Genomic DNA, 10000 nt, shown 5'->3' with positions numbered 1-10000 from the left:
AAACCGTGCCAGTCGCTTCTGCATCGCCTCATCCATTTTCTTTTCCTCCTCTGATTTGAAGCGAGCTTCGCGTGACTTCAGTGTCGCCTCGTCCACAACCAAAACTGGCAGCGGCGGCGGATCCGTCGTACCAAAGCGCTCCATGCGCTTCCGCATCGAGTCATCTCCAGCCGCCGCGTCCCCACCATTGCCGTTGTGACCGCCCACGGCGAGCCCAAAGCGAGCTGCGCGTTTGGCAAGTTCTTCCTGTAGAACGGAAGGGGGATCCTGCTGGGCCGCCACGCGCGTCTTGTCATCATCCGTAAGTTCATGCACCATCGCATTCAGCAACGAGAGCGGCACACCGCTGTGCAGAGTATTTTCACCACCTTCCTCTCTCCAACTACGCGGTGCTACCATTACTTTTGGCTTGCGAAATATGCGGCTCAGTCTGTGAGCGTTCTTTTTGGAATCCATATTCGCGGGGCTTGTAGTTCTCTCTCTCCCTTCCTCTGCTAAGCACAAAAACACGGGAAAACGGTGGAAGAAAAGAAGTCAAGAAGGGTGCTCGCGCGCGCACACACACGCATACAAAAAAAAAAAAGGACGTGGCAGGCACCAGCAAGCCTCACTGACAACGCGAAAAAGAGGTGATGGAAACTCACATTTGCACAAAAATGCCACATAAACGGAGACAGCGGCAGAGCAGAATAGACGAGGATTCGCTGTTGTTGTTTATTATTATTATTATTATTTCAATACACCGCGGTCATAGTGAACTCCCTCCTCGTCTTCAAAACCCATCCCACGCACGCTGCAAAGTTATCCGATCACCATATTCAGCGCGCACAAGATGTAGACATAGCTTCGTATCTGTGAAGCTGTGCCACGGCAGGTCGCTCCAGCACCGCCTTGTACATATCTGCAGTGTGAAACAAGCAGGACCACAGCCCCCAACCCAAATAAGACATGCGCGTGGGGCATCCCGTGTGCAGCGGCAGCGGTGTGCCCAAATGCTGGTATCCAAGAAAGGCGGGAGGTAGCCGCGGAACCACATCCGCACACATGAAGGTACGTATATGACGGCAGTTGCTGGGAAGTGCAATTGCCGCATCATTCCCCTTCCCGTTGAGAATGAAAACCCAACCAGCAATTCTTTGCCAAAACCATTGACGGGAGGCAAAGACACGAGGCGAGGCCACAGTCAAGACCGTGACTCGCCTCTCAGGCCTCTCGTTCGCCAAGTAGAGACCGGCGAGTTGCGCAAGAGCCCCACCCATGCTGTGGCCTATAAGGATAATTTGATCAAAGTCCTTTGCAACCTCCTCAAACGCAATCGACTCTAGTAGCTCCAAAAAACCCCTGTGAACATACGCCTGTACGCCAAACACCGGGGGAAGCTCCCGCATGGTACACCAAAGGTTCGTCCACCAATTCCGCACGCTATTTGTACCGACAAACGTGATGATTAACTGCGGTCGCCGCCCAGGACTATGACGTGTCAGCATGAGGCAGCGAGTCGTCTTGTCAAGATCCACAAGAGGGAGAACGTCGATCTCCGCTGCAATGGTGCAGCGCTCCCTCACCGATTTCCCTGGACGAAACGCGTCAATGGCCCGTGCCACACGTTGGCGCTGCGGCATTGTCACCTCCGCCGGACTCGTGCAACGCTCCAATTCGTACGAGAGTGCGCATAAATCCGCCACGGCACTCGTAACGTTTGCCTGCGGCGGCACAGGGCGCTCTCGCACAAGATTTCCATACATTTTACGCGCTTCTTCCACAATATCAAACCACCCTTGATCCAGTGACACAAACAGTACGGTGCGCAAAATCACCTCCGCGGGTGACGCCTCCTGCTCCACCCCACGTGATGGATCCATGACGGTCAAAGAGGCCGTCACTAGCTCCCTTTCCTCAAAACTCCCCTCAATAGCCGCGATAGAACGCAAGATGGCGAGCATGTCACCCAGCAACTCATTCCTGCAGGCAGAATTCATATCCTCTCCCTTCTCAGAGAGTCGGTGGTAACGGCGAGAGCATGTGCCAGCGAAGTCCAAAAGTTCAGCGGTGGAAGAAAACACGGGCCGGCATCCTGCAACCGAGCTTGTGTCTATTGCGGCGACAGGCTCCGGGTACCAGGCCCAAGAGGCATAAACCATATAGAGCATGATGGCGCTCACAGGCACACCGATGGTAATGCGTAGCGCCTGGCGCAAACGGAAGTGGATAAAAGTACGGTAGGCAATCACACCCACGTGGACGTAGTTCCCAGTCAATAAAAAAAGTGGCCAAATGAAATCGCTGGGAAATACCCGCACCTTATCACCCACGCAAGAAGCCAAAGACCGTGCCCTCCATAACAGCTGCGTATGCGTTCGCAGACAAAACACAGAGCTTCTCATCCCGTCCCTTTTGCCTCCCAAGGTTCGGTAGCAAAACACCCACCGCACAACCTCTCCTTTTCCTCCTTGGTCACGTCTCTCTTCGGTACTTTTTACTCTTCCCTTTTGCTATTGGCTTCCTTCTCGTCTCTGGCGCTGGCATTGGGTGTCCTCCCTCTCTTTTCCCACCACGTCTGGTGCCCTCCGGCTCTTTTTTACTTCCTGTTTGCTGGGTTTCCCCCTTCCGTTCCTCCCTCGCTCGCTCTGTCTGCTGTAATTCGCGCGGAAAGGCGCGTGGTGTGCGTGAAAAAAAAAAAAAGAAATTGGGAAAAAAAGTGCGCACAACGCCACCTCCCTTCGCCAAAGAGGGCCGAAGAGAATCCCGCATCGTAATTGCCACACACACACACAAACACAAACACACAAACAAACGCATCTCTCCCTTCTTCTACATATTCCCAACATTTCTTCCCTCTCTCTCCCCCCTCCCCTCCCCTCATATAGGAAGAAATCCAAATCGATAGAGTGTGAAGGCTGGCCTATGCGATCGGTTGAAGCATAAGCCAATCTCCTCCCCGGCCTGGATTTCTCGCACAGCTTGCAACTCCGCGCAGCTTCCAACCTCAGGGCGGGGCTGCACCTCTACACTCACGTTTCCGGAGGGTAAATGATTAGTCATGTCCAGCAGCGGCACAAGAGTTGGGACAAGGCGGTATTCATCCGCAGCGTTGCCATTGCCAAACACGGCACCCACCATGGCCCGAATTCGTTTTACTAACCGTGTCTGCCGCTCCGCCCGTTCAAAGGTGGAAAGGGCAAAGTAGTTCAGTGTGGAGCCTAGTTCTGCGGGAGCTAAGCCACGGTCTGGAAGCAAATGCATGCGGCTCAACACAGTTCTCCATGCCCAGTAACACAACTCAACGGGTGGAGCCTTGTCTCCCCAGCGGCGTGCCAGTGTGCGGAAAACGGTAACCCACTCTCTCTGGTGGTCATCCCACTCCACAAGCTGCATCGGGTCCAGGACGTCCTTATGCAGGCTCATCACCGCCTCATCGTTTACAGCGGGGTACGGCAGGGAGTCAAAGTAGGGCGTAAAAAAAGACTTTGGGTCAAGTCGTTCCCCCGCAACGAGGAGCGCAAGAAAAACCTGCTCGCACAGGACAGGGTCCTTGATGCTACACGCGGTCAAGAAACTTTGGACCTCGTCCAATGTGGGGGGATGAAGAGAACGAAGATGCTCACCTTCAAGTAGTCGTTCTGCGCTTATGGCAAATATGTGCATCGGAACGGATAGCACCGTCGTGCCCTCACGAAACTTCCGTGTGGCAATAAGCCCCCGGCTTTGCTCAGCACTCGGCCGCACGTCCACCCCATCGAATTTAGCCTTGTTCGCAGTCAGAAATCGCATAAAAGTCTCGTGACGCCTCTCGTACCCACCACTACATCCTACAGCAGCCCGCGACGAAGAAGAAGCGGCTGCGGCTCGTATGATGAAACACAACTTCAACATGACCACACCTCGCCCTCCTCTATTCCTTTCCACTTCTTTTGTGTTGTTTACTACCGCCCCCTCCCTCTTGAATACTTCGCGTAGGCAACCGCGCCTACCAAGAGAAGAAAGGAAGCAAAGGGGGGTGAGAGTCCAAAACAACAACAACAAAGAAGCATCCATGTAAAATTATCCAACCGTCATCCCATCATCCCTCCACACACGCACACGCCAATCCCATTTAAATGCATCGACATGTGTGGCTGGGGCAAATTCAACAACACAAAAACACACACAAAAAAAAAAAACCTCCTGCAAGTGTGCGTCACATACCCCTCATTGCCACTATGCCGGTGAACTGGTGTTGTGCATCTAAATACAAAATATATATATATGAACAAAGTCAGATAACTTCGCCCAAAAACACAAGAAAGAGACGATCGAATGCAACAGAGTCTTAAAAAAATGTCGAGACGCGATACGGAAAGGCGAAAGAGCAAACAAATATATATATATATATATATAATAGGGTGACAACAAGCACGCGAACTAAATAACACAGACAGGCAGAAGTTTTCCGGCCATCCACAAATCATCCTTCAAACAGCGAGAGGAGTGCGTACTGCTTGCGTCTTATTTTTGGGAACAAGCTAAAATACACAGTCATTGCGTCCCCGCCCCAAGCGGCCCAAAGAAATGTAATATTCTTTTCGCCCCAAAAAGCAGCGCCTTCCCGCAGAGGATCCTTCACTGCCACTTATATAATCGTCCTTCTTTTGTAGCCACTGGCGAGGAATGCCAACAGAGCGGCACGCCTCAACAGGCACGTTGCACTTGTGACGGTCCGGGTTGCGTGTATCAATGACGGTGATGCAAGGGCACCCATCGGTTAGGAGAGCGCTAGAAGACTCTGTCCCCCTCGCCACCCCGGACCCCCGCTGTGGGGTCGCTCCCCTGGCGATGGCGGCAGTAGCCACCAGTCGCGCCGCCAGGAAGGGATGCGGGGCCACGGCTTCGTTTCAGAAAAGACCCCGTTAAAAGAATCGACGCAGGACGAAAAGGCAGGTTCCCCCCCGCGGCGGGGATTCCGCCTGCATAATCAACCCCAGAGGGAAAGGCTCCTCTCCCATTCGGCTCCGTCCCCTCCCATTTGTGTGTCGGCCTTTGTGCAAACGGCGGCGAATTTTCCGAGCCAGCGGCCGACCACAAACTCTCCTTTCGCTGAAAATGCCCCTCGACGACAAATTTTCTCCCACCATGCGGCGCACGCGTTACGTTACACAGGATAGACTTCAAAACGGGCCTCTTCGCATCATCCCCTTCATGCATTAAAACAACATTTGGCAATTGGAGGGGCGGTGAGATTGACGGTGGTGGTGTTGGGAGCCGCTGCCTGTAAATTTCCTCCCGGACCTTATCATCGTTTAATGGCCCAGCCTTCAACGGGACGAAACAATTTGGGGATCGCGCCGATTCGTTCTCGGCAAGGCGCACCGTTCCCACCTCTTCCTCTTTGTTGCTCCCATAGCCACGTAGCGACTGCGGAGACGGCGATAAATCGCGACCCCGACTGCCCGACCCCCAGCCAGGCCCAGTCATGTTCATCCTTCCATCGGCAGCGTCAATGTGTCCCACGAGAACGGGATATTTTATTGGCAATCGTGCCCCCTCCCCGTCCACACCCATATCCAAACTATGCACCTTGCTCGCCGGTCTGGGTTTCCTGGAACCATTACCGCCCCTTTTCTTCCTCGCAGCACGCTTCTTGTCCGCGTCAGTGCTGCTCCTTTCCTCCCGCTCGCCTCCACGCGTCGTCGAGACGCTCCTCTCCTTATCAGCAGCAACGGGTATTCTGTCGCATTCTATTCCCCCGCCACCGCATTCCGTCAAGGTTCCCACTCGCAACAAAGCAGCCGCATCATCGGCACCCTTGTTCTTCTTCATCTCGTCCTTCTTTGAAGTTTTAACGGCACTTTCTTCGCTCAATTTCTTCTTTCTTGGCAATTCCGTGCGGAAGCTGAAGCGTTGCAATGGCCCAGCACCCAACGCCTCAAACGTCAGACGCTCATCGTCAATGGCAGTGTCGCCCATAAATATGCGTTGCGACGGGTGTGGAGCAAAAAGCTCTCGCAGCGTTCCGACGGGATACCCACGACAAACACGCAGTCGGCGGAATGAGGCGGTTGTTTCAGAAGATGCCAAATAAGAAGCGGCGCATGTGACTGCATCACCTACCTTCTCTTCCTTGTCTTTCCTCTCTCCTGGGATGGCGGCAGCTGTTTGGTCTCCGACGACTATCACCACGTAGTCATCCGACACGGCCCGCGGATCGGGCCTCTCAAGACTCGGGATACTCCGTCCTTCACGGAGCAAACGTTGGCTCCGGATCTCGACTGGATCTGGGGATGGCGACGACGATGGCACCGTCACCGCTGCCGCTGGCACCGTGGTTCTTACTCCATTGTGCGGCAGCACCAATGACCACTGTTGCATGACGTGGGAGAAATCAGGCGAGGTTCTCAAAAAAGAAACATCCCGATGCTTTGACAACTCCGGAGAAATGAGTGCAACAGAGGCAGACAGTGGAGTGGCAACCAGCCTCATAACGGCCAAATTTGAGAATAACAACGAAGTGCAGTTGGAATTTGCGGCCACACTGGGCGGTGAAATGGAGCTAGAGGCGGATCGCCCCTTCGCCCCGTCGTCTTGGAATTGTCGTGCGGCATCTGCGCCGAAGTGCAGGTGGAGAACCGCGCCGTTCGGCAGCTGTTCCACCCTCATGCCTCCTTCCAGGGGCTTGTCGTCCAGAAAGAGAGCAGGTGCCGCACTGTTGCGTGATGCATTTGGAACCGCCCTCTCTGCCACACCGTGAAGCACTGAATTGAGAGAGGTTGCCGGGTCAACAGAAATAATGAACTCCCTGCCACACGCAATCACTTTGAGAGGAACAGGGGTCACCGGCGGCTTCTTGCTGGCGAAACTCTTCTTCAGGCACTCGCACGGCCACCTCATTTCCTTCAGCTCGTGCTCTCTCCCTTTATATACGCCCTGCAGTGACGTGCGGCAAACTCTATTAACGTGTGTGTGCCAGTCGGCAATCGAACTTGCTGCCCGCCTCCACACCACAGCCCCACCCACCGCGGAGTGCGGCACGCGAGACAAAAAAAATAAATAAAGGAAAAAAATAATAAAAGATGAATGAGAATATCAAACGAAGAAGTCGACGCTACGCCAACGGTTCAGCAAGGCACATATATATATATGTATACACGCACTCAATCACTCACTCAATTACTCAATTTACAGACGGATCAAACAACAATAAAGTCTGATACGAGTGATCCGTGTAGGTCTCTGTGGAATCTATGGAGACGCAGACGTATATACACACGCGCACAAGGGGATAAGCAAAGAGTGAGACCTATACGTATGAGTTTCTCTCCCTCTCCGAGTGTGACTTTATTACTGTCCTCCTTTCTTCAAGCAGCCTCAGCAATGCGGAGAAATGTGCACGTGCCATACTTGGCACACTCCAGCATCCACACGCAAACTCGTGGCCCGCTCCAGTGTTAGTGTCGCGTCCCGCACATACACCGTCGGCGGTTTGCCGCAGGAACTGCTGTTGCAAGCATCATTGTTATTATTATCAGCTTCAAGCAAGAAGCGGCGATACCCACTCCACAAGGAGGAGCCACCATCACTCAAACCCACTAGACGCGAAACCAGGGCGCCAGTTTTCGTAAGCCTGTCACTGTCGTCCCACAGAACAATGATGGTCGGCTGCGGTACCCACAAAAAACACTGAAGCCACTCACACAACTGTGCCTCATCCAACTCGTCGTTCAGGCCACTGAAGTGACCTGTAGTACTTTTGCCACTCTGATTATGATGATGGCCGTTTTGCCTCAGGTGAATAAAAAGCGGTCCCATAGGGCCAAGAAGAAGAGCGTGAGCATACACGCTGCGCGTCCTGAAACAGCCGCAGCTCGCGGCATGACTGAGGAAAGACTCAAGATCTGGGTTTCCTGCCGCTGCTGCCGCCGCCACCGTCCCCACATCTGCGCCAGACACTAGACACATCAAACCATCACCATCGCACACAGCTGAAAAGCAATTGGCGTGAAGGCCCCTAACAAGTGAAAAGGAACCATCCTCCGTCAAGAGGCAGTTCGCAAGAAGAACCACGCTGATATCGTTCGAGGCTCCCATCGCCTCATGCAGCACCGCCTGCATCGACATAAGTTCATGATCGCCACACAGAAATCCGCTCGCACTGAAATCACCATCAGCCGTGCCTTCAGCATCAACACGGCCATTCGACCGGTCAAAGCCACCGCGTCCCACCATAACGAGACGCATATCACAGTCCTTAAAAGGCCGTGGCGAGCTGCGGGGCCACACCGCCGCCGGTTGCAAATCCCATTGACTGTCACCATGCTCCGCTAGCAGTTGCTGCAGCGCAACGAGAAGGAAACCAACGTAAGGCATCCGTTGCTCTCCTTGAAGAAAGATAAATTGTCTGTCATCTGTCAAGCCATAACCGCCGTATGCAATGAGTAGATGCTGCGCTACTTGGCTCAAAGAATGTGCGGGTTCAAACGTGTCTTGTGGAAGCCCGTGAAATAACCAACAGCCGCGCAGCACACGAAATGTCTCTAATACAACGCGCTTCCAAGAAAACTCCTCGTCCCCACTCTCTTTTGAGACAAGTGACTCTACAGTGTGACGAATATTCTGCATCCAATAAGCAAATGCACTCATCTCCATGCGTGATCGCTTTCTGCACGAACTTGCGACCGACGACGCCCCAAGTGCTGCATCCCCAGCAACTGCACCGGCGTCATCCGCACTTACGGGGTAAAAAGGCGTCCTCCAATCGCAGCAATTGGAAACTGCATTATCCATCACGTGGTTGCACAAGGGCCGGATGTGTGAGCCCCCTAAATAACAAATAATAAGAAGAAGAACAAAGACAACTCAAAGTGGGTGGTGCAGAAATACCGACAACAGCAGTAGGTGATGCCACGCCGAGTGCCAACAAAGATGTGGCATTCGGCCGCTCCCCCTTTGCTGGTGCCCCATCCTCTTCTCCCATTTTGTTCATTGGCTGCTGCGGCCAATAAATTCGCGTGATTGCTGACATCCCGCCTGGAAAAAAGCAGCGCGAGTCAATTTTTCCGTACATTCATATTTTCTCCACTCACCTTCATACCTCTCAGGAGACGGAATGAAGAGTAAAAAAAAGAAAGAATTGAGAGAGAAAAGCCGAGGAGTCTGTCAGACAAACACACACGCAAAATTTGGCATCTCCCCACTCTCCCCCTTCTTCACTCCTTTCCTTTCTTTCTTTTTCTTTTTCTTCTCCTTCTTTTTTGGTGGGTGGAAGAAGTTGCTTTGGTTTTAATAAATCAAAAAAAGAGCCACACAGACACAAACCGACAGACACAGAAAAGGGCGAACACATCCCTGCCCGCGGGTTACGCAAAGGTATTGACTTCATTGCCTCCAAAATCCATTCGTGTCTTTTCTTTACACAAGACAGCAGAAATACACTCACGTTTTCACCCTCTCATATTCATCCTTCTCACTATTGCTCTGCCGCTGTTGTTTGTCTTCGTCGTCGTTGTGTTTGCTCTCTCTCATTCCATGAATTCTCTATACATGAATCACGCATCCCTCATCTCCCCTTCTCCCTTAGCTCTGCTGTACCTGTTGCACGTGGTAGTTTTCTATCTTCTCCAGGAAGGTTTGGGCATACTGTGGTGAGTAATACTGCACAATCTCAGGCGGATAACAGTTATTGATGCTTTGAATGTACTCTGCAAGCTTCGACCCTGGCTCGGGACGAATACGCTGCACGGTGGCGAGACCGCGATTGGCAACAAACTCGCGTTTCGCCGCAATGTCCGTTGGGAGAACCTTTGCAAACTGCCCGCACACATACTTGAGCACCTTTTGTGGCGCGTCCGGGTGCAGTAGCGGCTCTAGTGCAGGGAGCTGCAAACAACGCTGAATAATGTTCTTCAGCGCTCGTTTGCTCTTCATGCGGAGATCTTCTGAGCTTTTCGGGTTTAAGTACACATCCAGCAGCCGTGGGAGCACATTGCAGTCCGCAACGGCTTTGGCGTGATCGGCGCTATGGCGGCCA

At 52.9% G+C, this 10000-nt stretch overlaps 6 protein-coding genes across 6 annotated transcripts in view, besides 5 other annotated features; all 6 read right to left on the bottom strand.

The window, feature by feature from the left end:
- Tc00.1047053509005.60 (hypothetical protein, conserved) overlaps nt 1-456 on the bottom strand; it is a gene marked incomplete at both ends in the record, with an annotated part of 546 nt that extends 90 nt beyond the window's left edge. Inside the window, one exon of the mRNA XM_803543.1 lies at nt 1-456. This exon is cut by the window's left edge and continues 90 nt beyond it. Coding sequence (XP_808636.1) covers nt 1-456 — 456 coding nt within the window.
- Nucleotides 1-10000: part of a sequence feature (heterozygous, non-Esmeraldo-like haplotype) that runs on past the window's edge.
- Nucleotides 715-734: a microsatellite.
- Tc00.1047053509005.50 (hypothetical protein, conserved) lies at nt 819-2384 on the bottom strand (the record flags this gene model as incomplete). Its single annotated transcript, XM_803542.1, has 1 exon — nt 819-2384. The coding sequence occupies one exon, from the start codon at nt 2382-2384 to the stop codon at nt 819-821; it is 1566 nt and encodes a 521-aa protein (XP_808635.1).
- Nucleotides 2761-2792: a microsatellite.
- Tc00.1047053509005.40 (hypothetical protein, conserved) lies at nt 2860-4035 on the bottom strand (the record flags this gene model as incomplete). Its single annotated transcript, XM_803541.1, has 1 exon — nt 2860-4035. The coding sequence occupies one exon, from the start codon at nt 4033-4035 to the stop codon at nt 2860-2862; it is 1176 nt and encodes a 391-aa protein (XP_808634.1).
- Nucleotides 4357-4377: a microsatellite.
- On the bottom strand, nt 4753-6864 carry Tc00.1047053509005.30 (hypothetical protein, conserved; the record flags this gene model as incomplete). The annotated part of the gene is made up of 1 exon (XM_803540.1): nt 4753-6864. The coding sequence occupies one exon, from the start codon at nt 6862-6864 to the stop codon at nt 4753-4755; it is 2112 nt and encodes a 703-aa protein (XP_808633.1).
- On the bottom strand, nt 7342-8757 carry Tc00.1047053509005.20 (hypothetical protein, conserved; the record flags this gene model as incomplete). The annotated part of the gene is made up of 1 exon (XM_803539.1): nt 7342-8757. The coding sequence occupies one exon, from the start codon at nt 8755-8757 to the stop codon at nt 7342-7344; it is 1416 nt and encodes a 471-aa protein (XP_808632.1).
- Nucleotides 9168-9225: a repeat region.
- Nucleotides 9547-10000, bottom strand: Tc00.1047053509005.10 (axoneme central apparatus protein, putative; the record flags this gene model as incomplete). The annotated part of the gene is made up of 1 exon (XM_803538.1): nt 9547-10000. A coding segment is annotated over one exon (454 nt), but the record flags the coding sequence as incomplete, so codon positions are not given.

Source organism: Trypanosoma cruzi, genomic scaffold, assembly GCF_000209065.1.
Source record: "Trypanosoma cruzi strain CL Brener 1047053517117 genomic scaffold, whole genome shotgun sequence".
Taxonomy (NCBI): Eukaryota; Euglenozoa; class Kinetoplastea; order Trypanosomatida; family Trypanosomatidae; genus Trypanosoma; species Trypanosoma cruzi.
Note: the sequence above shows the minus strand (reverse complement) of the source record. Positions and strands in the feature narration are given on the sequence as shown.